Source organism: Pan troglodytes, chromosome 19 (genome assembly GCF_028858775.2).
Source record: "Pan troglodytes isolate AG18354 chromosome 19, NHGRI_mPanTro3-v2.0_pri, whole genome shotgun sequence".
NCBI lineage: Eukaryota > Metazoa > Chordata > Mammalia > Primates > Hominidae > Pan > Pan troglodytes.
The window spans coordinates 35,069,701-35,097,630 of NC_072417.2; the positions used below are offsets into that span (position 1 = coordinate 35,069,701).

General features: G+C 50.6%; 1 protein-coding gene across 3 annotated transcripts in view; it reads left to right on the forward strand.

The window, feature by feature from the left end:
- MYO1D (myosin ID) overlaps nt 1-27,889 on the forward strand; it is a 382,937-nt gene extending 355,048 nt beyond the window's left edge. For 2 of the 3 annotated variants that reach the window (XM_063798723.1, XM_511404.8), the window contains one exon: nt 25,579-27,889. In XM_063798723.1, the coding sequence (XP_063654793.1) occupies nt 25,579-25,735 (157 nt within the window). In that variant the 3' untranslated portion in view covers nt 25,736-27,889. Of the gene's footprint in view, nt 1-674; nt 730-25,578 lie in introns of those variants that run through there. The other variant, XM_063798725.1, reaches the window with a different exon arrangement.
- The last annotated feature ends 41 nt before the right edge of the window (nt 27,890-27,930 follow it).

The following is a 27,930-nucleotide window of genomic DNA, read 5'->3' on the forward strand; positions in this document are numbered from 1 at the left end:
CCCGTTTTGCTATTCGCTGAGTTTTCAAAACCTCCCCAGCCACACCCCTTGGCTCTTTGTGTGACTTCATAGCAAGGCATTCGTGCTAACAGGATGTTTCTGGGCCCAGTCGCTGTTGCATTCCGGAGGCTGGCCTCGGGAGGTCCTCTGTGTGGACTTTGTGCACAGCGGCAGGGTCCATCACCCTCAGCTAGTGTGCGGCAGGTCCCGGGGCTCAGCAGTTACAGGGATGGTTCAGACCGGTTTCCACCCTCAGAGTACAGTCTCATGAGCCTTTCCCTGTTCGTGCCGAAATACAGTTTAAGAGATGATACCATGAGTTTGGGCTTTGAATAAGAAAAAGAAAAAGGTGCACAGATTGATTTTCTTTTTCTGGAGCAGGAATCTGAGCAGGAAAAGTGTCACGTAAAGCAAACTGCTGCAGTATGGCTCCTGTGGGCCTGAGTCTTCAGGGTTTCCACTAATCCTATTTCACATGGCTGCGGGGGTAGCCCTTTCTCCTCCCTTCTTAACTATTTCTGGCTAAGACATCGCCCTGGTTTAAAAAAAAAAAAAGCCTGCTGTTTACCCACATCTCCATTGCTTAATGTTTTTGTCTTATATTCTTAATGTTTTTGTCTTATATTGATCCTGTACCCTTAGCTGACCCAAGTCCCCATCCCCTTCCTTTTCAGCAACGCAGTGAGCTCATCAATATGCCAGCAGATGATCTAAGCCCCAAATCATCACCTTCTCGGGAAAGACAGACAAACAAAAACAGCCGGAAGGAGGGCGGGCGGGCGGGCGGGCTGGGAGGGGCTGTCGGCGGCGAGGCGGAGAAGCGCTGCCGGCCGGGGCTGCGGGGGGCTGCAAGGAGGGCGTGCGCGCTGGCGCTCGGGCTCGGGCAGCGGCTTCGTTTCAGCCGCGGGCGCTGGGGCCGGCGTTGCCTTGGCGACCGCGTCGCGCTCGGAGCCGCAGCCTCCGCCCCCGCCGCCGCAGCCCACCCGGCGGGTGCAGATTCCCTTTGTCTCCTCCGCCTCCCCTCCTCCCTGCTTCCCTGCGTCCTCCCCTCCTCCCTGCTTCCCTGCGTCCTCCCCCTCCCGCCTTTCCTTTGTCGCCCCGGATTCCCCGGCAGCCGCCCTTCCTGCGCTCCGCTCCAGCTGCAGGTGCCCGGGCCCACGAGGACAGGCCTCGCCGCCACCCCCACCCGGCCTGCCCAGTGCCTGGCATGAAACCAGTGTTTCAAAAAGCGGTGCCGGGCTGAAGCGCCGCACAGGAACTTGCTTCCCTCACCTGGGCGGCCTCGCTGGCCTCTAGCCGGCCTGTACCGCGCATAGCAGAGCTAGGAGACGTGACAGCCGCCCCCTTTAAGGACCCAAGAGATTCCCCACGGACCTCTTCCCCTTCCTTCCGTTTGAGAGGGAGCGGTGTCACTTGGTGAGAGGGAGGAGACGGGAGGAAAAGGAGGTGAGACTCGGCATCCAGTGCCCTCTTGGCCTGGCTTGCTCGGCCTTCGCTGCAGCGAGGCGGGGCGCACATCCCCTACCCGGGCCGCAGAGAACCTATCGGCCGCCGAGTTCTGCAGCTCGATGGCATTGCGAGGCCGAAAGCAGAATTTCCAGGGCCTCTGAGAGTTGAAGTCGTGATTCGGGGGGAGGGGATTCTGTGAGCAAAATGTGCTGCTGTTAGCATTCACGGTCACCTAGTGATGAAGAGTGCTGGGGATTTGGCCACAGTAATGGCCCTAACCCAGAACCCTCTTTGTCCTGGAGCAACATAGCAGCTCTAGTGGCAGTGGCGTCAAACATCAGATTGGCTCATATTCTAGCCGATACCCTCTTAGTGTGTGCCAGTCTTAGTGTTGACTGATACACCCTAAGTGGGACTGTGGTTGCTCATGAGGAGGGTGGGACTGTGGTTGCTCATGAGGAGGGAAAGCGAGGCCAGGTGATAGGGGTGGAAGGAAACACGCTTTCCCTCTAAATGCTTTGGGACCTGTGAATATCATACCATGTGCATTTCTTTTCACTCTTTAAAATCAAATGTTTTTAATATCACTTCTTCAAGAAAGTGTTCACTGACTCCCCCGAGAGTAAATAAGATAGATTAGGTTTCCCGTCACGATTCCATTGCAGTCTGTACTTTTACCGCGAGAGCTCTTCGCAGAATTATGAATAAACAGTAATGAGTGTGTAATTCATGTTTACAAGAGTCTTCCACACCAGGCTCTGAGCTCCATGAGGGCAGGAGCAAGACCTGGCTTATGCACCACTGTTCCACAAGGGCTGACACACAGGCTTTAGCCAATGTTTGTTGACGAAAGAAATGAGAAGGGGACAAGAAAGAGGGTGATGGCGGAGTGGTGGACCAGGTGCTGTCCAGAGGGTGATGACAGAGTGGCAGGCCAGGTGCTGTCCAGAGGGTGATGGCAGAGTGGCAGGCCAGGTGCTGTCCAGAGGGTGATGGCAGAGTGGCGGGCCAGGTGCTGTCCAGAGGGTGATGGCAGAGTGGCGGGCCAGGTGCTGTCCAGAGGGAGAGCCGGGGTGGCAGGAGGGGTGCCCATCTCCACATCCTCCTCTGAGCTCTGTGACCCTTGGGGGCTCAGCCGCTCCTTCACAGGCACTTCTAGAATGTTGTTCCAAATCATTCTTGTAATTCTTCTTTCTAGTATATGTTTAAGAATTGTCATAATAAAAAGTGTGATAAATCAATTAAATTGTATGTAAGGGGAATCCTATCATGTGCTAGGCCAGTTCCCAGGCAGCTAATTGGAGCATTTATCTGAAGCAAAGCGGGGCCAGCTCTTCTTCCGGGTCGTTCCCAGGGAGGGTGATGCTTGAACGGTTTAAAGCGGTGGTGCACAGGAAAATCACCCAGGGAGCTTTAACAACGCGACATTCAGGGGCCCACAGGCAGACCAATTGAAGCAGAGTCTCTGGGGTTGGAGCCTGACCACTGCTAGGGCCAGTATTTTTCATAAGCTTAACGTGCAATCAAGGTTGACAATCTTTGCTCTATGGGCTCCCAGAGACAGACAAGAGGAAGTGGGGACACACTCACCAAACCCAAAGATTCCATTTCAGCTGTAAAGCTGACACTGATACACTTGAGGCTAGACAAAGAGGCTGTTTGCTTCAGCCCACTTCAGATTGTTTCAGTCCTGCTCATATGACTTCTCTTTGCCTTAAAATGCCTCCGGATCCCATCCTATGACAGTCATTTAAAACAAATGTGTAACTGCCTAATCAGGGCACAAACCATTTTTCAGATTTGCCTGGGCAGCAGTGACCTAAATATTACTCAGGGTGTCTGACTTCCAGCTCCAGAGGAAGAATGTATTTGGTTTGATTGTTTTCATGCCAATAAAGTTGGGCCAGTAATTCAAGGTCCCCATTGGGATAGCTGAATCCTTCGATGCTATAAATTAGTTCTTTAGACAGAAAGCAGTGGTGTAGTTTTTATTGAATTGTTCACCTTCCAATGGAATCACTATGCACCCACGCTAATTTGTTGTGCCATTGTTAATGGATATAAGATAAAAGGAGCAGGAACTGGAGAGGATGGTGGAAGTGGCCCAGCCCATTTACACCAGCCAGGTATGTGGAGTAAATCTTGGGAAAATGTGTCTATTTAATCCACTTACAAGCCAAATGGTGTAGCAAGTAGCAGCAGATCCATTCTGCTCTCTCTCTCCCAGGTAACAATGCAGGCAGTAAATAAGGCCTGTATTAGAAGCCACTAAAGCTGTAAACACACACAGCAGGGAAATTTGCCTAAACTGCCCACTGAGGTATCAGATGCAATTGGCCTTCTATTGGAAGTGTGTCTGCACTCAAGGGCAAGCCAAATTTGGCAAGAAGCCATGTGGAGACACTTCACATTTACATCTTCTACAAGACTGGGGGCAGGGAGACAAAGGTTCCTCTGGGGCTCTCAAATCCAATCGGTGATTCCAGAGAAAATGGGGACTCTTCATGGCAGGCAGGAAAAGGGGAAATGTGGCCTGAGAGAACCCACACTTTCCCAGCCAGCAAGCTCCAGCCTGGATCAAAACAACCCATTTCTGGGAACTTAAAATAAAAAATAAGAGAGCAGTCAAATGAACTTGAGACCCCCACAGGGCCTTTCATGTGTCTACCAGCAGCAGCATGGTGAGTGGTTTCTGTGATGTGGGATTCCAGGGCAAGAGGCACTGGACCATGGCCACTGGTTCATCTCTCATTATAGGCCAGAAATAGATGCCCCATCCCAGGAAAAGGGAAATAAGGCTGCATGGAATGTTTCATCTGTTGGAATATTGTTCTGCTCTGCCTGACAAGATTACTGAGTTCTCAGTTCTGTAGCAATGGCATTGAGTAAGAGTCTGAAAATTGATGCATTATGTACTCGCTTAAAATAGCAAATGCAGAATAGAAAAAGCAAAGCTGCTAGGAAGTGTGCAGAACATATTGATAGAAAGGCCTGCTTTGCCTCTGTCATTACCAGCATGAAAGTGTGTATCGGAGCAGGGGGTAGACTTTCCATCAGAAGCAATTGAGCAGTGGAGGCTCTTTTACCGCAATGAGACAAGGGTACATTTTTTTAGCTGACATAAGTGAGTGTAAATCTTTCTGTTCTCAAACAGGTGGTAGAAAGTGGGCAATTTGTTTCTTTTCATCTCCGTGTTCTGGGCTTGGTTTATGAGATAGCTGCCTCTGTTTTAACTTCTTTGAATTCCCCTCAGAACAAAAATCCCCCACCACCTGCTACTTAATCAAATATTCTTCACTGTGGATTATAGTTGCCTGGATGGGAGCAAGGTTCAGTGACAGTGTGATGGAAAATATCCAAAAAGAACTATGTCGTCAGCCCCAAGAAGAAAGCATTATCCTTTGTCCTTAAAAATGGGATTTAAGGCTGGGCACAGTGGCTCACACCTGTAATACCAACACTTTGGGAGGCTGAGGCAAGAGGATTGCTTGAGCCTAGGAGTTTAAGACAAGCCTGGGCAACAAAGCGAGACCCTGTCTCTACAAAAAATCAAAAAATTAGCCGGGCATGGAGGCACATACTTGTGGTCCCAGCTATATAGGAGGCTAAGGCAGGAAGATGACTTCACCAGGAGGTGAAGACTGCAGTAGGCCATGGCTGGGGGACTGGGCGAGACTCTATCTCAAAGAAAAGACAGGAGGAGGGAATTTAAAAATACTGAATAACAAGTTAAAAAGTCCTTCTGGAATCGACAAGCCTTTTTGCCCTGGAAGGTGGCATAGTTGCTTCTTAGGGGAATATCCGTGGTCAGGGGCAGAGGCCTTGAGAGGCTGGGCAAAGGTCCTTTCAGCCCTGGTTTCATGCGTCTAGCCAGCATTCCACTCTAACAGCCTCCTCCATTCAAGCGCTTACTCCATTAACAAACATTAATGGGGCACTTACTCGATGCCAGGCATGGCACTAGCCACTGTGCATATATTTTCTCCTTTAACTCTCTAGAAAAAAGAACATTATCACTGTTCATTATCCCAGTTAAGGAAACTGAGTTTAAAAGGATTAAGTAACTGCCCGGAGCCAGACAGCTAGATTTGAACCCTAAACTATTGATTCCAAACCTTGTATTCTTCCCACTATGCCTCCATTGTCTCCTCTTTTGATTAAGCAACATTCCTAGAAATACAGGGAACCTGGAAGGCCCCTGTCCCCATCTCTTTCCTGCTGCTGCTGCCAGCTGGAATGTCTGACTCCCGGATGTGTTATAACTAAACTTCTAAAAGAACGATCAGTATCTGAGAAAAATCCCTTTTTTCAAGCTCAGCAAGCAATGTGATGTACTAACAGCCCCTCATCGTGATTCAAACTAACTATAATTTACCCATTGTTGTTGGACATTGACTAGTTTCCAAATTTTTATAGGTCACCACGATTTTGGAGAGTGTGACCTGCTATTTGCAAAGCAAGGATTAGACTTTCCCTCCTTTCCCCTTTATAATTTGCACTATTGCTTCTAAGAATAGTGTTTTTTAAAGTTTGGACATTTTCAGATAAAGATTGCTGGAAATAATAGTGTGAAAAATATTTTTTAAATAAAAGACTAACATTGAATAAAAAGATAGAAATCTTGGGCATCCGCGGTGGCTTACACCTGTAATCCCAGCACTTCGGGAAGCCAGTGTGGAAGGATGGCTTGAGCCCAGGAGTTCAAGACCAGCCAGGGCAACATAGGAAAACCCTGTCCCTACAATTTTTTTTTTTTTTTTTGAGACAAAGTCTTGCTCTGTCGCCCAGGCTGGAGTGCAGTGGCACAATCTCAGCTGACTACAATCTCTACCTGCGGATTTAAGCAGTTCCCTGCCTCAGCCTCCCGAGTAGCTAGGATTACAGGTACATGCCACTACGCCTGGCTAATTTTTATATTTTTAGTAGAGACGGGGTTTCACCATCTTGGCCAGGCTGGTCTTGAACTCCTGACCTCATGATCTACCCGCCTCGACCTCCCAAAGTGCTGGGATTACAGACATGAGCCACCGTGCCCAGCCAAAAAAAATTTTTTAATTAGCATGGTGGTGTATGCCTGTAGTCCCAGAAGGCTGCAGTGAGCCATGCTCACACCCTATACTCCAGCCTGGGCAACAGAGCAAGATCCTGTCTACAAAAAAAAAAAGAAAGAAAGAAAGAAATCTTAAGGCGTTTGGGGTGGGTGAGAATGACAGCCAGGTTGCTGAGACACAGCTGTGCGGGCAGGCTTACCATTTCAACACTAAATTTTCAAATTCTAGACTTTATTTGCTGTCACTTAATATAGCACAGCATCACTGTAATATTGTAAGTGCTGATTTTATAATAGAATTTTCTTACAAAAATAGGTTTTGTGAAACAATTTTGATACATGATAAACTGTTTTGACATATGATCTACCTTGCCGGATTACATCTATTCCTTTAAGGGAGAGAGAGCACTGAGCCCTGTGTACTCCTGGGTCTACGTGGTATATAGTGAAACCCTTTGCATCCTTTTCCAGAGGAAGTCAAACTCAACACTGTCCAAAAAACAAACTCATTCTCTCTTTCCACCTCCTTCTCCATCACATGAGCTCAAAACCTGAAGACATGGTAGAGTCTCCCTCTTATCACCCACATTCAGCCAGTCGCCACGTTCTCACTCCTAAGCGTCTCTCCAGCGGGACCCCACTCTTGCCCTCTCATGATCACAGCTCTTTCTGCCTTGACTTACAGTTTCCTAATTGGTCATCCTACCTCAAAATGCCCCCATCAGTCAACAGTCTATCTGCCATACCTCCTAGTTTATCTCTATCAGTTTCATGTATTGGCTCTTTATTAAGCACCTACTGTATGCCACACCCTCTTTTAGGTACGGGGGATACGGACAAGGTCCCCCTTCCCATGGAGCTTACCTTTGGGCAGCGGATAGAAGCTATAGGAGACGGACAGTTAACCAACTAAGTATCAAACAAGTCAATTTCAGTTAGTGGTAAGCACACTGAAGAAAACAAAGTATTATCTATTTTCTGTCTTCATGAATCCTTGGCTGGGTGTGGCCAGGCTTCAAGGTGCCTGAAATGTAGCCCCCACTCATCTTGAACTCACTGTCAGGTCCTCCTCATCCTCCAAAGGGCAGCTCATCACCTTCTTGTCTGTAGGGTCTTGGAGACCACTGTGGCTGGAGAAACCCAGTTAGGCTTCAGGGAGAAAGGACAGGTAGAGCTTGAGGGACATTATTAAAGGAAGGAGAGACACTGGCTGAGCAGGTGAGTCACCTTCAGCCCTGGTACACCAGGCTGTCTCCCTCGGCACCCTGTTCAGTGGCTCTGTCTTCATCCCTATCTGTGGGGAGTAGCACGAGGATGAGAAATCCTGACATGCTGTGGACCCAGTGCTGAGAGCCTAGTTTATTCCAGTGATGCATGTGCATAGCAAAGCCATGCAAAGCCAGGACACAGCCTAAGAGGCCACACCCTTGCAGGGAGCAGGCAGAAGTCCTGGGCACCTCCCTCCACCCTGGGCCTGCTTAGTGCCCTCTAGACCTTCTGTGATGCTGACTCTGTTGCACCTGATACAGTAGCTCAGGAAGCCTCCTTCCCCAGGCTCTGAGCTTTTTTGAGAACTGAGGCCTTTTTATTATTTATCTTGCATCCCAGAAGATGCAGATGTTTCATGATGGCTCTTTTTTTTTTTTTTTATGAGATAAGAGTTTCACTCTTGTCACCCAGGCTGGAAGGCAGTGGCGCGATCTCTGCTCACTGCAACCTCTGCCTCCTGGGTTCAAGTGATTCGCCTGCCTCAGCCTCCCAAGTAGCTGGGATTACAGGCATGCACCACCACACCTGGCTAATTTTGTATTTTTAGTAGAGATGGGGTTTCACCATGTTGGTCCGTCTGGTCTCAAACACCTGACCTCAGGTGATCCGCCCACCTCGGCCTCCCAAAATGCTGGGATTACAGACATGAGCTGCCACACCCAGCCAGCTCTCTTTTTAATATATATGTCCCCAGTGTGTTTGTGTGTAGGTGCTAAGTGCTTTCAATGTTCGATTCTCAGGTGGCAGGGACTGGGATCCTGTTAACTCCTCTATCCAGTGACCCACAGCTACACACAAATATAAATTTAAATGCTTCTTGATAATGGTGAGCTGAATAAGCAAATATATAATGGCGTTCCCGACAAACCACTAAAAATCGTCTGTTCAGAGGAAGGCGTGGGTGCTGGTGCATGTTCAGTCCAGTCTTATTTAGCACCTTCATTAATGATGTGAATAGAAAATAAACATTGGTGTTCACAGATGGTGCTAACTTTGGAAATGCTGTTAATAGAAGTGTCAAGAGAGGAGAACAGAAATATAAGCAGGAAATAGCAAAGATGTCCAAAAAAAAAAAAAAAAGCCCAATACAGCAAAGGCGAAAACCTCTTTCAAACATGTAAAATAAAGCCCTACAGACATTAGAGCAAGAGCATCAAGAGATGAGAAGTTCGCGGGGGGAGCTGGATATGGTTGCTCTGGCCTGTAATCTCAGCACTTTGGGAGGCCAAACCAGCCTGGGCAAGACCAGGCTGGGCAACCTAGTGAGACCCCATCTCTACAGGAAATTTAAAAAATTAGCCAGGCGTGGTAGCACACACCTGTAGTCCTAGCATCTCAGGTGGCTGAAATGGAAGGATTGCTTGAGCTCGGGCGTTTGAGGCTGCAGTGAACTATGATCATGCCACTACACTCCAGCCTGAGCAACAGAGCAGCAAGACCCTGTTTCCAAAAAAAAATCAGAGTGAGTGAGAGAAGTTTAAGGAGAGTAGGGGAGGTAGAAGAAGGAAGAGACGTGAAGAGAAGGGGAGGAAAGGACAGATGTCCTCTGATTGATGTGGGAGGGTCTCAAGGCTCCAGAGCCCACTTCCCTCTTGAGGGTCAGATGCTGGCCCAGGCGTCCCACTGAGGTGGCCCCAGCCCTCTGCTCACAACTGCTGTCTCATTTGTTTTGTGATGGGGCTTTGGTTTGGTTTGGTGGTATTCTGTTTCTTTTTTTTTTTTTTTTTTATTCTTCCCTCATATTTGAGGGAGCTGTGGGTATAGTTTTGTTCTTTAACTCTGGTTTTGAAAGGCTTCATTACGCCTGGCATAAAGTATTAATTTGGGCATTTTGGCAGGGTCAGAGAATGCAGCCTTTAAAGAGTACAGATTCCAAATAGACAAAGCAAAATGGAGCTTCCTCAACACCTCCAAGTCTGATGTTGGTGGAGGGGAAGCAAAAGAGAGAACCGACGCAGGGGTCGCCAGGCCTCTCCCGGGAGCCATCAGGCCACCTCCAGTGCACCGAGGCCCTGCCTGGCCCACCTTGCCAGGGGAAGCCTGCTGAGGCACAAAGCATACGAAGCTTTTGGTTGACAAAAACGGAAACCAGGAGTCTCCATGGAGTACTCCTCAGGGACTGCAGCTGGAAAGTCAAGACAAAGATGTGTGCTGGAGAATAGTAAAAAATGCATACAAATTCTCCAAGCACCAGGAGAGTGCCTCTTTCTTTAGCAGCCTGGAATCATCTATGCCTGGAAACATCGATGTCTTCTGGCCAGACAAAGGCCAAGGAGTGAAAGGCGCTATGCCCAGCAAGAAAAACATACAAGTGGTGAAAGTGCCTGTGCAGGGGGTCAGGGTCTGGGTCCGAATGTCCAAACCTCAGCATCGTTACAGGAGGTTCAAAGTGCCTTTTCCTCTGACTCAGAAGCACCTGGTATTAAAGAATTCCATGCTGCGGAGGCTATGCTCCACGCAAGAGCTAGAACAGCATTTTAGTGTGGAAACTAAATGGAATGAAGGCGCAAATGCTGTTGAGGAGACAGTTGCCCTGGGCCAGGTCCTAGCCTCACCTTCCAGCTGCAAGAATTTGCTTGAGCTTTCTACGCTTCTGCACCCTCATCTATAAAGTGAACAGAATGACAGTGCCCCATAATGACAGCTTTGATAAGGATTAAATGAAATTAAGTATGTAAAATGTTTAATACAGTGCCTAGTAAATTCTTAATAAATAAATGGATGACAGTGAATTTCAACCTTCTCCTCCCAATCTAAGACCCCTTTACAACTCCGCAGGCATGCTGCTGAGGAGCTCCAGGCCCATATATTTCACTAGAAATATCTGCCCACATACTTTGGGAGGCCGAGGCGGGCAGATCATGAGGTCAGGAGATCGAGACCATCCTGGCCAACATGGTGAAACCCCGTCTCTACTAAAAATACAAAAATTAGCTGGGTGTGGTGGCGCATGCCTGTAGTCCCAGCTACTCAGGAGGCTGAGGCAGGGGAATTGCCTGAACCTGGGAGGCGGAGGTTGCAGTGAGCCGGAATCGATCGCACCACTGCACTCCAGCCTGGTGACAGAGCAAGACCCTGTCTCAAAAAAAAAAAGAAAGAAAAAAAGAAATACCTGCCCACATTTCTGAAGCTATTACTGAGAACTCTGCATGGAGCCAGTGCAGTGTCTGCTCGTCTCCATTAAACCTCAGGACATAAAAATGGCAACATGTTCATTGATACAATTCCCGGAGCTTCTCTAACCTTGCATATGTGCTTCCAAAGCCCATCAGTCCAAATGTTTTCCATCCTACCAAATGTTTTTATTTCACTGAGAACTTCATTAGCAGTGGGGAGGCAGCAGCTAATACAGGGATGTTTGGGTTTACAAAGCAAGGTAATGACTCACTTTGCAAGAGGGTTCTTCAGTTCCCAAAAGGCACCCCTTGAACAGTGAGTGTCCCTAGTGCCTCTTCATATGTTTTCATCACACTTGACACATAAACAGCCCCTTACACGGAGCAGGATACCAGGCCGGGACATGTACCCCACCTGACCCTTTGTGTTCAACCCCAGCCCACCGATGGCTCTGCCTCACTTGCCTCACTTCTTAACAACCCTGCTGTGAAGATGCGTGAGGCCAGCCTCATGTCTCCCAGTTGAAGACATGTCTTGTGTTGACATTAGCCCCAGCTGCTTTCTTAATCATGTCATTTTATAAAAATTCATTCTTTCTATAGACATTTATGGAACTATTTTGTATCAGACACTGCACGAGGAGCTGTTGATAGGGACATGAAAGTGCTCAGCTCATCACTCTGCTCAGAAGCACACAGCAAACAGGGACCACGGCTAATGATGTGCTATTTTAGGGGCAGGATGCATAGAGGTTAAGACTTGGACTATGGCCTGGATTGCCTGGGTTCAAATCCTGCCTCTACTCTATCACTTCGGGCAGGCAGGTCCTTAGGCTCTTTGGGCCTTCTCATTTCCTCTTCTGAAAAGGAAATTCACCTCGTGCTGTAGTAAGTCCGTGAATTGATATCTGTAAGGCACTTAGTAAGCACTGTATACTGTTTGACTATTTGTCTTAGTCTGCTCAGGCTGCCATAACAAGATACCATAGACTGGCCAGGGGAGGTGGCTCACACCTGTAATCCTGATACTTTGGGAGGCCAAGGCAGGTGGACCACTGGAGGTCATGAGTTCAAGAGCAGCCTGGCCAACATACCAAAATTCCGTCTCTAGTAAAAATACAAAAATTAGCTGGGCGTGGTGGTGTGTGCCTGTTAATTCCAGCTACTCGGCAGTCTGAGGCAGGAGAATTGCTTGAACCAGGGAAGCGGAGGTTGCAGTAAGCAGAGATGGCACCACTGTACTCCAGCCTGGGTGACAGAGCAAGACTCTGTCTCAAAAAAAAAAGATACCATAGACTGGGTGGCTTGAACAACAGAAATGTATTTTCTCACAGTTCTGGAGACTAGAAGTCCCAGATAAAAGTCCAGCATGGTGCTGGGTGCAGTGGCTCATGCCTGGAATCCCAGCACTTTGGGAGGCCAAGGCGGGCAGATTATGAGGTCAGGAGTTCAAGACCAGCCTGGCCAACATGATGACACCCCGTCTCTACTAAAAATACAAAAATTGCCTGGGCATGGTGGCACATGCCTGTAATCCCAGCTACTCAGGAGGCTGAGGCAGGAGAATCACTTGAACCCAGGAGGCAGAGGATGCAGTGAGCCAAGATCGCGCCATTGCCCTCTAGCCTGGGTGACAGAGCGAGACTCCGTCTCAAAAAAAAAAAAAAAAAAAATCCAGCATGGTTGGGTTCTGGTGAGGGCTCTCTTCAAGGGTTGCAGACTGCCACCTTCTTTCTGAGTCCTCACGTCGTGGGGAGAGAGAAAGCAAGCACCCTGGTTTCTCTTCTTTCTGTCAGATCAAGGCCCTGCTCCTATGACCTCATTTAACCTTAATGACCTCTGTAAAGCCCAGATCTCACAATACTGTGGTGTTGAAGGCTAGGGCTTCCATATAAGGAATTGGAGGGGACACAATTCAGTCCATAGTACTATTGTTATATTGTTATTTTATTCTCCTTTTATTTGATATCTAATTTTACTGCACCGTAGACACAGAAGATGGTTTCTATGTGATGCTAATTCACAGGTTGTTATTGAACTTTCTTCTGTGGTCTAGTATGTGTTCTGTGTGTACTTTAGAAGAATGTGTGTTCTCTAATTGTTGAATGTAATGAATACACACACATACACCCAAGTTTTTTGTTTTTGGGGGAGATTTTTTGAGATAGGGTCTCGCTCTGTCACCCAGATTAGAGTGCAGTGGCACAATCACAGCTCACTGCAGCCTCAACCTCCCAGGCTCAAACAATCTTCCCACCTCAGCCTCCCGGGTAGCTGGGACTATAGGCGTCTGCCACCACACCTGGCTAGTTTCTTTTTTATTTTTTGTAAAGACAGGGTCTCATTCTGCTACCCAAGTGGGTCTTGAACTTGTGGGCTCAAGCAGTGCGTATCTGCCTCAGCCTCCCAAATTGCTGGGATTTTAGGAATGAGCTACCACACCCAGCCTATTTTTACTTTTACTATGATTGTGGACTTGTTATTTTATCTTTGTAAATCATATGTATGAGAGCATCTTCTTGGTAAACTGTTCCTTAATAAATAAACAAAACAATTATCTAATGAACTTTTTTTTAATTTTCCTGAGACAGGGTCTCACTCTGTTGCTTGGCCTGGAGTGCAGTGGCACAATCATAGCCCATTACAGCCTCAAACTCCTGGGATCAAGTGACCCTCCCACCTCACCCTCCCAAAGTGCTGGGATTACAGGCATGAGCCACCGCACCCAGTCTCTAATGAGCTTTTTCTCCAGCAATGCTTTTCCCCAGCTTTCTTTTGATTAGTATTTGATTTATATATCATATTCCCTACCTAAACTGTCATCATGATTTAAATGGCATCTGTTACAAGTAGCATATAACTGCATTTTTAAATTAAATCTGAGAAATCCCTTTTAGCCAGAGGTTTGCACATCTAGGTTTACTGTGCTCATTTATATATTTAAATGTATTTATTCCATTATTAGTTTGTGCCTTCTTGTTCCCGTGTTTCTTCTTTGCTACTTTTGTTCCCCTTTCCTGCCTTCTATCTGATGGATCAGATTTGTTTTATACCCTCCCTTCTACTGCTCTGAGAGTTGTACATCACAGTCTACTGTATCTGTTTCCCATTATTATTATTTTTTTGCACTGTGCTTGCCTGAAGGGAGCCTCAAGTTCATGAGTCTCCCTACCCTCCTCCCAAATGAGACATGGACCTTTGAATGCTTTCCTGGGACCACCACCCCACCTTTCATGCTGCTGTTATCCAGGATTTTAGTTCAACAGTGTTTTAACCCCCCCAAATGAGTCATTTTTATTGTTTCGTATAGTGAATGTGTATTTGGGTTTGCTTATATGGTGACCTGTTTATTTGCTCCTCATTGTACCTCATGCTCTGCTCTTTCCTTCTAGATTCAGTCTCTTTCCTAATGAGGTGTCTCACAGCAATTCTTTACAAGACAGCCAAGATAGGCCAGCTCTCAGGGCACTTGTTGTCTGAAAAAGTCTTTTCTTATTTAATTTTTTTTTCTTAGAGATGGGGTCTCATTATGTTACCCACACTGGTCTCAAACTTCTGGCTTAAAGCGGTCCTCCCACCTTGGCCTCCCAAAGTGCTAGGATTACAGGCGTGAGCAACCTCGTCCAGCCTGGCTGAGAAAGCCTTTGTTTTGCCCTTGCTCTCAGATGACAGTTTGGGGATAGAATTCTAGGTGGACGGTTTTTTTCCTTCAGCCCTTTGAAGAGTCTGTATTTTCATTATCTCCCTGCATTAGATGTTCTTTTGCAAGTAACGTGTCTTTTCTCTCTGGGTATTCTTAAGGTTTTCTCTTTGCCTTTGGTGAGCTGCAGTGGATTTACTTTTTTCAAGAGATCAAGAGAAAGGAAAGTGTGAGGTTTCTGTTTTTTACTGAAAATTTGTTTGTTGATTTGTTTTCCCACCCAGAGGTTCCTTGCCACTTTGCCAGGCTGGAAGGCAGACTTCTTCTGGTGTCCTGTTCACAGACGGGGCAGCCTGCGGAAGGCCCTGCCACATGCAGGGCCTCGGTCCTCATTCCCTTGCATGTGGACCCGGGCATGACTCCTGTTCAGGCTGGCACTTCCCAGAGCTGAGCCCCAGCCTGACCTTCCTCCCATACTGTCTTCACACCCCCCTCCTTTCTTCTGATACCTGGAGGTTTTCCTTTCTTTCCTGTCACCTCCACTTGGATTTTAAATCCTCTGCCTGTGGAATTGTATTCGGCACAGGAAGATGCTTGCAAGGGCCAGGCTCATCAGCCCTGTCCCTGCTGCTGGAAGCAGCACAGCAGAGCCTCATGCTCAGGCTGAGATGGAGCAGAGGCCTGCAGACGAGCACCCAGCTCAGCTGGGGTTGGCGCTGATGGTGGAGGGTCCTCGAAAGCTCTGGGGACGATGGCAGAGCTATTGGCAGGGGAGCCGCAGGGTCTTTTGAGCCCTTAAAAGATCTCTCTGATGACTGTGTGGAGGACATCACACAGTCTGCCCCTGTGCTGGGGCAGACCCAAGGCAGAGAAGCCAGTCCGGGCTATGGCAGTAACCAGGAAGGAGAGAAAAGGGTCTGGGCTGAGGCCTTGGCAGGGGACACAGACAAAAAGTGCAATCAGTAGAACTCAGAGACTGTCGGCAGTGGAGAAGGAGCAAGAGCGGGGCTGCCTGCCAGCTCTCTGGCCTCAGTGACCGTGCAGACGACACCTCTCACTGCATAGGCTTGATGGGAGGAGGGAAGCACTTTGAGGGAGGGGGCCAAGAGGATGATCTCAGCATTGGCCATGTGAAGACTCAGCTGTCTGCAGAGCATTCCGGGGATTTGTCTAGGAAGTGGCTGAAAAGACATGCATGGACCTCATGCTAAGAGAGGGGACACGGACTGGGTCATTGTCATTGAAACCACAGGCATGAGTGATGCCACTGTGAAATAATGTATAAAATGAAAGGGGCTGAAGATGAAGCAATATTTAAGGAGTGAGAAAGCAAAGCCAAAACAGCTCCCGCAGGAGTCCCACTTATTCTTGCGGTATCAGTCTGTGTGTCACCTCCTCTGGGAAGCCCACCCCAGCCACCCAGGGTCAGTGACCCTCCTCCATGCAGCAGGTGCTTCCTACAAAGCACTAGCATCCACGAGCTTGGGCCCGGGTCATCCTCACCGCATTTGTCCTTCTCTGGACAGTGCCCCTTCCACCCTGGGCGTTCCATGAGTCACTGCAAAGAGAACGTGGGCAGGGAAGGGAAGAATGGGTGTTGGCAGCATGAGGAGAGTGCCATGGGGGAGGGGCAGCCCAAGCTGGGAGGGTGGTGGCAGTCCTGTTGGGGACACAAGCAGGGTGAGTGTGGATCACGCCCCCGGGCCTGGGAGCCAGGTCAGTTCAGTGCTGCGGAGAGGCAGACAGCAGGCTTGGGTGAGGTCTCAGGGCATGCTGGCTGCCGACAACACCCAGATATGACCCAGTTGGTTCATGACAAGAGAAAGGTTTTATTTTCCAAATACAAATGGTTTTGCCCCATTCCTCACCAGCTGCAGACCCAGAAAGGACTCAGTATGCCAGGAAGCACCACGCCACCACTCCTGGACTTGGCCTGGTTGCTGAAATCATAGCCTCACCTTATAGGTGACTGTGGTAAAAGTGTCCATTCAACCCTGACAAAAACAGAAGTGGCATTTCCTAAAGCAAGATTTTGAAAGAGATTCCCTGTGTGGTTTGACATCAGCAGGGGGATTTACTTCTTGAAGGAACTGAAACACAGAGTAAACAGCTGCAGTCATGAGCTCCTGATGCCCCAGTCAGTAGCTGTTGTCCTCAGTGTGAGCCAGAGAGCATGCATTATGTCCTAGTGACATCCAGATGGAGGATGGCCTGTCTCTGTGACTCTGGAGTTTCTCATGAAGCACTTAATGCATTTACTATCACTTTGAAAAGCACCTGTCTCTGCTTGGTGCAAGGCTGTGTTCCTCCTACCACATCCTGTTACCAAACTTGAGAGAACATTGCATTAGCCTCACAATATTCTCAGACACTCCTTGCTGCACCCAGAAAAATGTTCTCACCAAGTTACTGCACTGCACCCCACTTCCACTGCATTTTCCCTTGAAGTGCATTTGTTAGAACCTGGATCACCCCCACTCTCATAGGGAATGCCATTGAGAGGAAAAGTGACTCACTGATTTCTTCAAGTCCTGCCTGGCTTCTGCAGGGGCAGGGCAGGCCGGCGAATGAGAGTCTCCTAATCCCAGCTGAGCCAGGGCTGCCTGCAACCTCCCGGGACCCGCTTTCCTGGTTGGCTTTGACCTAAAACCCTGCACTGCCCAGCTGACCAGGGGCCTGGATGGGAGGGGATGTTTTCTGGGCTGATTCACCTTCTGGACAGGAGTGGCCTGTCCCACTTTGTGCAGGGCCTGCGAAGGCACAGGTAGCACAGGGAACATGTTTGTTCATTCCATAGATCAAGTCTTGCATTTACTCACGGGTTTCTCTAAGAGCAGAAGACAAGAGTCTAAATGAAAAATGAAGGAAAGTAATTTGATAAAGGCCATTTGCCTGCAATGATGGCTTGAAACAGATGAAACGAGATGAAAGTCCCCGAATTCCACAGTTTGCTGGCCATTAAATCCTGTAACAGAAGATGGGGAGGGAAAAAAAATATCCCTCCCCAATGCAGCCAGCCTCCCTCGGCAGCTGTCCTTTGGCTTGGCGCACCCTCAGAGGGAGACGCCCTGCCTCCATCTGTACGATGTTTCCTTTTCTTTAAAAAATAAGGAAAGAATTCTGGCTCTAGTTGGATTTCCAGAGTGTGGCGAAGTTCAAACAAGAAAGAGGTCACTGACCCCAAGCGTCTACTCCGTCTCCTGCCCAGGCCTTTCTCTGCTCTGTCTCCAGGATCAGCACAAGAAATCTCTTATTAGTCTTAAAATTATTTTGGCTAAACTTGAGATGAGGAGGGAAAACATGGTTTGAAGGCAAATTCTAATTTTTCATTTAGGTCAATCCACATTTAAAAAAAAATTATTGTGGTAAAATACACATAACATAAAATATATCATTAGTCACATTTAGTACATTCCAATGTTATACGACCATCACCTCTACCTAGTTCCGGAATATTTTCATCACCCCAAAAGGAGACCCTATGCCCTCTAAGCAGTCCCTCCACGCCCCCACTCCCCGCAGCCCTTGGCAGCCACTAACTGGTTTCTGTCTCCGTGGCTTTGCCTCTTCTGGCTATTTCATATAAATGTAGTTATACAATATGTAGCCTGTTGTCTGCCACCTTTCACTTAGCATCATGTTTCAAGGTTCAAGGTTCATCTTGTTGTAACATGTGCTAATACTTTATTCCTTTCTGTTGCTCAATAATATTTCATTGAATGGATGTACCACATTTTGTTTATTCATTCATCCACTGATGCACATTTGGGTTTATGTAGGAAAAGTCTCTATCAAACTGTTTCCTCTGCTCTCACACCACCACCACAGTCATGAACACAGAAGAAGACTTCTGTGACCAAAGGTATGGAGGTTTTCGCCACACACCTACCAGTGGTCACCAGCTGGGTGTCCTCCGATTCAATTCCGACATCATCTACCTGGAGATGGTGTCAGATCCCACAGGTTGAGGGCTTAGACCAGCCCCCACACCACCCCTAGACACCAGTTGCAAGTCAGGGTCTCTGGAACTTCTGACCAACCAGCTTCCAGTTGGAGTTGCCAGGACCTCCTCTTTGGGTTCAATTAATTTGCTCACAGAACTCAGGGAAACACTTCCTTACATTTACCAATTTATTAAGAAGGATATTCTAAAGGATGCAGATAAACAGCAGATAAAGAGACAGACAGGGCAAGGTGTGGAAGGGTCCCAAGAAGCAGAGGCTCGTCTGTCCTCGCGGACGGGGATGCCTCCCGGTACGTGCTGGATTCTTCTCCGCCTTCCCGTCAGCCTCCGTGTGTCCAGCTCTCCAGAAGCTCCAAACCCATCCTTCTTGAGTTTTTTATGGAGACTCCATTGGCTGTCCATGATTGAAGCATGGACAACTGTGTCGAAATGAGATTGGCCAAAAAGGGACTGATCTAAACCCACCAAGGCCTGTCCATTCAGATCTTTCCTGGCCTTTCTGTGCAGCATTCCTTCCTCCAAGGTGTTGGGCAGGACCCCCTCGGGAATGAGGGTGTTAGGGCTCACAATCAGATTAGAGAACTGACTTGGGCAGGAGAAAGTCAGCGAGAGAGATTTTGTTTCCTGAGGGCTGCTTCTGAGGCTTCTGAGGCCTAAAGCACCCCAGCGTTATAACAAAAGACTAACAATGGTTATGGGAGATACGAGCTAGGAACTGTGGATGACACCTCATCATATCATCATCATCATCACCATCATCACATCACAAGGCTGTTGCTACCTTTGGTAAACAGTGCTGCTATGAACATTCATGTATAAGCTTTTGTCTGTTCTCAGTTCTTTTGGGTATATACCCAGGAGTGGAATCACTGGGTGATATGGCAGTTCAATGTTTAACTTTCTGAGGAGCCGCCAACCTCAATCCACATTTTCTTTTTTTTTTTTTTTTTTTTGAGATGGAGTCTCGCTCTGTCACCCATGCTGGAGTGCAGTGGCACGATCTTGACTCACTACAAGCTCCGCCTCCCAGGTTCACGCCATTCTCCTGCCTCAGCCTCCCGAGTAGCTGGGACTACAGGTGCCCACCACCATGCCCGGCTAATTTTTTTGTGTATTTTTAGTAGAGATGGGGTTTCATCATGTTGGCCAGGATGGTCTCGATCTCCTGACCTCATGATCCACCCACCTCGGCCTCCCAAAGTGCTGGGATTACAGGCGTGAGCCACTGCGCCCGGCCCCTCAATCCACATTTTCTGACTTCGTTATCTGCTGATGGCAGTGTGTAGATGGCGTCAGCTGGGCAGTGCTCAGCCGAACTTCAGAGCAGAAGGCTGGTTCTTCTTGCCCTTGTTATTCGGTGGTGAGCTCAACACACGTAGTCACTCAACCCCCTCTTCTGCCCAAACGTCACAGCAGCACCACACAAACAGGCTGGGAGTCAGGCAGGCCAGGGCTGCCCAGGTCTGTGCCAAGGAAAAAAGTAGTAACCCAGGCAACTGTCACTTAAGGCGGCAAAACAGAGTATCTCTCTGCTAAGGAGCAGACCTCCTTCCCAGGTCTGGTTCACAGGTATCTGGCCACTTTCCGTTTAGAAGGAACTTCATGGACTGAGTGAGTCTCCATCCCAGGAGGCTCTTGACCAGTTGTGCCCATTGTCTTCCTCATTCATGAGGCTGCAGTGAGTGTGCAAAGTTGATGAAGTGAGCAGATGAAGTTGTGTTACTGGGAGAGAGCCATTTACACAGCAGATGGACTGAGGCCTGCAGCCTTACCCGGCCCCAGCACGTCCAGAACCTGTGGCCCAGCCAGTGTTGCCCATCAGCACCTGGGAGCATCTCCCGTGTGCAGGGCAGCACCACGCATGCAGCTGTGTAAGACGCCTCCCCTCCCCGCCAGGACCTTGCATTCTGAAAGTGGAGACCAGTACATGTGGTGTGAATGCTCCATTAAACTTGTAGGGTTGTTTATTTTTTATTTTTATTTTATTTTTTATTTTTCAAAGATGGGGTCTTGCTCTGTCACTCAGGCTGGAGTGTGGTGGCTCAGTCTCGGCTCACTGCAGCCTCCGCCTCCCAGGCTCCAGCGATTCTTCCACCTCAGTCTCCCAAGTAGCTAGGACTACAGGCCCATGCCACCACACCCAGCTACTTTTTAATTTTTTTTTTAATTAAAAAGGAGCTGGGGCTCCTCCGCCCAAAGAGACAGTAATTCACCATGTTGCCCAGGCTGGTCTTGAACCTCTGAGCTCAAGCAATCTGCTGGCTTCCGCCTCCCAAAGTGCTGGGATTACAGGTGTGAGCCACCATACTTGGCTTTTTATTTTTATTTGTTTATTTTTATTTATTTTTTTATTTTTGGAGACTGAGTCTTGCCCTGTCACCCAGGCTGGAGTGCAGTGGCATGATCTTGGCTCATTGCAACCTCAGCCTCCCAGGTTCAAGCGATTCTCCTGCCTCAGCCTCCCGAGTAGCTGGGATTACAGGCATGCACCACCACACCCAGCTAATTTTTGTATTTTTAGTAGAGACTGGGTTTCACCATGTTGGCCAGGATGGTCTCGATCTCCTGACCTCATGATCCACCTGCCTCTGCCTCCCAAATTGCTGGGATTACAGGCGTGAGCAACTGCACCCGGCCGCCTTTTTAATTTTATTTTTAGAGACAGGGTCTCACTATGTTGCCCCGGCTGGTCTTGAACTGGGCTCAAGTGATCCTCCCACCTCAGCCTCCAGAGTAGCTGGGACTACAGGTGTGCACCACCATGCTTGACACTTGTAGGATGTTTTTTGATTTATTTTGTTTGAGAGGGAGTCTCGCTCTGTTGCCCAGGCTGGAGTGCAGCGGCACTGCAATCTCCAACTCTCTGGTTCAAGCAATTCTCCTGCCTCAGCCTCCCGAGTAGCTGGAACTACAGGCACCCACCACCACACCCGGCTAATTTTCGTATTTTCAATAGAGACGGGGTTTCACTATGTTGGTCAGGCTGGTCTCAAACTCCTGACCTCATGATCTGCCCGCCTCAGCCTCCCAAAGTGCAGGGATTATAGGTGTGAGCTACGCACCCGGCCTGCTTGTAGGATTTAAACACAGAATCAGAATCCAAGCCCCTCCCCACAGGATGTAAAACATTTAGGAAGAGAATATTCAAAACAGAAACATTCATATGGTTTTGTGAGCTATGCTAAAATGTGTAAAGAACATAATCTGATTCAATAATATAGCTCTCTTGAACCATCTCTTTTGGAGGTTCTTGACACTTAACTGAGAAAGCAGTGGAAATTCCTTCTGTGAAGCGAGAAATTGGCACGTGTTTTACACACAGTCCTTCACATCTTTCAAAGTGCCTCATGTGCATCACTCCTCAGACCGTAAATTCCACGAGGGCAGGCGGCTTCCCAGGCTCTCAGGAAGGACCCCTGTCTGGCTCCCAGCTCGGGTTTCATGTTTCCAGTGCCGACACAGTGCCCGGGGTGGAGTCAGTCCTTGTGGAGCACCTGGAGGGTAGATGGTTTGATGGTTGTAAAAGCCAGACAGAGGTTTAAGTGACTTGAACAAGGTCATGAAGCCAGGAAGCTTGGCAAGGCCAGGACAGAATCCAGACTCTCCCACCCGTAGGCCCGGCTCTTGTATTAAGACCTCAAAGGGATCAGGAGAGATCTCAGGTGGGCTTAGAAAACAGTCCTGGGAGGGGCAGTGTGGGGACCGCCACTAAATACCACCTTTTCTTTCCTGAAGTGTCACTGATTTTTGTTCAGTTGGGGGATGTTCTGGGGAAGTGGGAATTAGATGTTTGCCTCAGATCAATATCTGTGGTCCAGGAGAGGGACAGGTCCCCGAGAGGGGACAGAGACAGGCCCCGCCACCCTCAGCACTCAGGCGAGTCTCTGCACTGCCTCCCATCTCCTGCGGCGCTGGGGCTTCTCCGCCCAAAGAGAAGAGCTAGCAGGAACACTGCCTCCGCCAAGCCCCATGGGCTGGGCCGGTGGTGTGGAATGCCGGAAAGCCAGAATTGCCAACGGGAAGGAGAGGACCAACTGGCTGTCCCGGGACAGTACCCACCACCAGGGAGGGGACTGAGCAGCTGTGGGGCTGGCACAGCAGAAGTAGGACAGGGAGAGGGAAAGGGGCCCACAGCTAGCTCATCCACATCCACAACCCAGAAGGATCCAGTGTCCAACTTCTGCCTTCCTTCTTGCTATTCAAGAACCTTCATTTCAGCAGAGTGGTGGCCTCGGGTGGGGAAGAGGGGCTGGCCCGACAGTGGGAGCACTGTTGACTGGTGCATGATCGGCTTGGACCTTCCAGAGCGTGGTCTGCTCTTCCCTCTGCTGGACACTCCCTGAGGAAGGGCCTCCCCCAGGCAGCAAGTACTCCACAGGACCTACTGACAGGGACAACAGAGGGCAGGAGGAAAAGGTTTCAGCCCAGCCCGTGTGGGAAGCAGCAATCTGGAGCAGTGGTTCCTGCTGCATTTTTTATTCTACAACTCCCTGAGGATGATATCCTGGGTGCCGATTTATTTATTTATTTATTTATTTATTTAGAGACAAGGTCTCACTCTGTTGCCCAGGCTGGAATGCAGTGGCATCATCATAGCTCATCACAGCCTTGAATTCCCGGGCTCAGGCGATCCTCCTGCCTCAGCCTCCCAGGGAACTAGGATTACAAGCACAGGCCACCACACCAGGCTCATTGGTTTGTTTTTTTATTTTTTGTAGAGAGGAGCGATGGGCTCCTGGGCTATAGGCTGTGTTGCCCAGGCTGGTCTTGAACTCCTGGCCTCAATTGATCCTCCCTCCTCTGCCTCCCAGAGTATTGGGATTACAAGCATGAGCCACTGCACCTGTGCCATTTTATAGCAGTCATTTGCTCCTCCCCATTTTCCCACCAGCCCGAACCCCAGCATCAAGGCTGTAGAGCATATCCTGGAGATACACGGAGCCCAGAGGAAGCGGGGAGGGTGGAGGCAGGGGCCACCCTGCTGAGCGGGAGTCAGGAGAGCCCTGCACGGAGGAGCATGCCCCGATTGTCTGAACGCAAGAGGGTGAGGGTGAACTAATGGTTCCCATTTTCTGTCTCTTAATTTTTTTGAGCTGACATGGAGCGTGGCCTGTTTAGAGCCCATTCCCTCAGACTGAGTCACCAGGTGATTCTGGAACCCACTGTGTACATGCAGTTCCCCAGGGAAGGGTGAGGGCAGAGTCTGGACTCCCTGCACAGGGAAGGGCACAGGCCCTCCAGGAGGGCGAGCAGGGGGAGGCCGCTGCCAGGGTCAGGAGGGAGGCTCCCAGAGGACAAGAGTCCAGTGAGAGGGACCCAACGCCATACCAGGTTGACAGAGGGGAGGCAGGGAGGCCACCCCAGCTCAGGGACCAGCCTGGTCCTGGAGGCATCTGGTCCAGCACGAGGGCTGCAGGGGCCCCGCTTGGACCCCGCCGCCAAGGGCTGCACATGAGCCCTGCAGAGCGGCCCTGGTGCCCACAAGAGTAGAAGAGGGCCTGAGTCACGGCCTCTGCTGGGCTCTGCTATTTTTATGTCCAAGTCTGGTTAAAAATAGCTGTCTAAGCTCAGGTTTTAGCTGCAGCTGACAAGACATTAAGTATTAGATACGTAATGCCCACAAGTGACAACCGGGGTCTCTTCCTGTGTCCGTGAGAAAGCAGGGGGGAGACAGCCATGAGGAGAGCCCCTGAGCACCCCGCACTTACCTCTGAAACTTTGGGGCCTGCTGTGGGGCGCGCCCACCAGGTGTCCTCAGAAAGCGTGTGCTGGGCCAGGTGCTCTAGTGACACCCATTACTCTGGGCACGCTGACCCCGTGGAGCCACTGCACGTCGGAGCCCTTTGAGCTGCCTCGGCCTCTGAGCAGTTGCGCCTCCCGGGCAACCAGTGCTTAGAAAGTGCCTCACGTGCTCATGGTCTGGTGAAGGCGACTCCAGGCTGGGCAGAAGCTCAGCGCATGCCGGCCTTGGCCCTGGCATTCCCCTGGCCGTGTGGACACGACAGCTTGGCGTTCACTGCCCAGCACTAAGAGCAGCTCCGTAAGTCCAGCAGAGCGTTCAAAGCGGGACCAACCTGCCCACGCCCCAGACGCCATCCCGAGAGCAGTGAAAAATTCCCAGGGCTTTCGGCATACGGAGCAGAGCCAGCCAGTCCTGACTGGAGGCTCCGAGGTCAGGAGGCTTCCTCCTTTCTCCTCTCCCCTCCCAGCTCAGAGCTGACAAGGCACAAGCTGAGGTACAGCGTGGGATTGTGCTGCCTGTGTGAGCAAACACTGGGGTGCCAGCCTATTGCGACAAGTGTCTCTGCTTTTAAAACCAGCAACAGCTTCTTAGCATGTTCAGCGCCGTGTGAGGAGCTGGAGGAAGGGCTCGGGCTCGGGCTCGGGCTCTGTCCAGCAGGAGGAGCACAGCTTCCGCCTCTGCACCCGACCTGGAGCCCGGCCGGACGCCCGGCTGAAGCCGCCTTCATGTGCTCCCAGGCCAGCGGGGCTTCCTGCTACACAGGGTTCCCTGCAGCCCCCGGTGGGGCACCGGCTGCACTGTTCTGCGGCCACCAGGGTGGCAACCAGCCAAGCGGCCCAGCTCCAGATGAGAGCAGCCTCTCGCTTGGGGAAACCCGAGTCAGGCCTACTTCCACCAGCCGGGGTGTGACAGGCAGGTACCAGCCAGGAGCAGGAGACATCTCTCTCTCTCTCTCTCACTGGGGCATGTGGCGCGGGTCTCCCGCAGGATGGATTAGTGTCAGAGTCAGAACCCCAGCCCTGGTATACCGAAGGACCCAGGGGCTTGGTCCTCAGCCCCAGCCAGAGACCTGGTGGCGTCTGTTCAACCACATGGCCCTCCACTGTCCAGTCCCATGCGCTGGCATGGGAGCCAAGGGCCCTGCCATGGTGCCGAGGCTCTGGTTGGAGGCCCAGCTAGTGCCACACTCGCGTTGCCTCGGCCTCTCTGGGGCCCTTCAGGCATCCTCCTGGCACTTGTGGAGGAAGCAGGCCGCGCCGGAGCCAATGGTGGCCGGGAGCTGCCGGGCAGGTGCCCTGTTCTCATGCTGCCTGCTAACTGCCCGTCTGGTGTTTTTGGTTCCTGCAGTGAGAAGCGCCACCTTCAAGTGAACGTCACCAACCCAGTACAGTGCAGCCTGCACGGGAAGAAGTGCACCGTCTCCGTGGAGACGCGGCTCAACCAGCCCCAGCCCGACTTCACCAAGAATCGCTCGGGCTTCATCCTCAGCGTGCCCGGGAACTGACGCCCCGCGGAGGCCTGGCCCGGAGCCCGGCCACACTCCGAGTCCTGGGTCCCAGTCCAGCTGCTGCCTCCCAACCCATGCCCGCTAGAAACCTGCTGCGAGGGCCCCTCCCAGAGGAGCCCCGCCCCTGTAAGATTTCCTTCCTGGTTTTCTGCCTTTGGTATCATCTTCCTCTGTCCTTACTGTCCACGGTCCCTGTTCAATAAGCCAAAGACCCTGGTGCCCCGCCCAGACCCCTGGGCTGACGTCCAGACCAATCTCACCCCAGAGGCAACTGGATGGTGCCTTTAGTTGGTGCGGATGCCCCGTGGCCAGGTCAGGTCAGAGCACCTGGACAGGTGTCCTCCCTGCTGCTGACCCTGCAGAGGGAAGGGGTGGGGATGCAGGACCCCCGCTCTGCGGGAGCCCCATAGCCACCTCTCTTGCCCAAGGTGAGCCAGCCCTGGGGACCCAGCTCAGGGAGGCTCTGCTCAGAGTTCGGCGGACCCACCCCAACCCAACTCCCAGCCGCCAGCCAAAGCCACTGGGTGAGCAGAGTCACCCACAGGGCCAGCCCCTCAGCCAGGAGCCAGTGGCAGGAGCGGAACAGCCCATCCAGCAAAGTGAGTCCATCTTTCCCAGGTTCTCCCCTGGGAGACTCCCTTTGCCACCAAGGCCCCCACCAGGGCCTCTGACCACCGCTCTGGAGAGGACAGTGTGGCATGCTCCAAGGATCATCTTACTTAACTCGCAGCCTGTGGCCGTGGTCCTCTTATAGATACTTTCACCATTTGCAGGGTTGCTAATCAGATACCTGCTGTCACCACACTTGGGTCAGGAACCCTAATGAGAACGGGGAGCTGCCAGGGTGAGGGCAGCCCTCAGGGTCGGCCGCTTTCCCTCTGGACCACCTCCCGCTGCGTTTCCTACTCAGAGAAACAGCAAGGGTGGGGTCAAGACACGGGATGACGGGAAGCAGGAAGCGGGGCAGCAGCACAGCGTGGGGTCCTGGCACTGCAGGCCAGGCCAGGATGCCCACCCCGCCCTCTACACGGCCCCTTGGGGCCTGCGCCCGTGAAACTGGTGCCAGGGAGCACTGCCAGCTTGCCAGTTTCTGCCCAGCAAAAGCACGTATGCTTCAGGGGCCTTCTGAGACCACCTTCCCCACTGAGCCCCAGCTGCTGAGAAGGCCTTGAGGGAAGTAGAGGCTCGGAGCAAATGCCCCATGCGGTGAGAGGATGAGGGGAGCCTACGCCTCAGGCATGTGGTGAGAGGATGAGGGGGAGGGAGCCCACGCCTCAGGTGGAGTGGGCAGGGGTGCAAGAGAGGGATGTACTGAAGCTTCTTCCCGTCCTGCCACAGACACTTCTCCTGCCTTCCCACCCTGACCCAGCAGAACCCACCAAGTGCCTGTGTGCAGCCTCCTGTGCCTCACCCAGGGCCTGACCCCAGAGTGGTCCCAACAACCCGGTCTCATGCCCACTCCCCATCCCTGCTTCCCAAAAATTGCACTGTGTGCAGTTTGCAACAAAGAATCCCGCTGGCATCCTGTCCTTGGGAACCCTTTCTCATTCTCCAAGCCTGGTCAGCTGCCTGCACAGGCAGAGGTGCCCTCAGCCCAGGTTAGCAACACTCATAGTTTTGCCAATTACCAGTAGACACTAGTGGAACCATCTAACTGGAACTTCCTCTCTCCTTCCACTTATTTCCTCAAACTTGTTGCTTTACACTAGACACATGCAAATGTATGTTTTAAACACACCAAAACAGATCATGCCAAATGAGTTGCCTGTCAAAGGCTGGAGGGCAGGAGGAGGGCCTGGGTTTGGGTTCTTTCCTCCCAGCCTTTGGATGGTGCCTTGGGCCCCTTAGCCCCAGCGCCAGGGCCTCCCAGCTGAGGCCACAGGACAAGCACTTTTTTATGATGTACTAAAAGCCACAGTATGTGGCAACTGCAAAAGGATCAGGAATTTAGGGTATGATCTCGGTCACGTGTCCCGGGCGCTGAGGGGAAAGGAAGCGGGCACAGTGATTGTAGACAATGAGGGGGTTCTCTTGATGTAATGAAATGCAATTTTATGGTTTGGTGCAAAAACTCCTATTTTCCAGTAAATTAACTTTATTTCTAAAGCATATTTTGATTTGCCATCAAGAGCAATAAAGCATTAAATCTTATTTTTAAAGGTGTTCTGCTTATCTGTCACTGAAAACTTGGT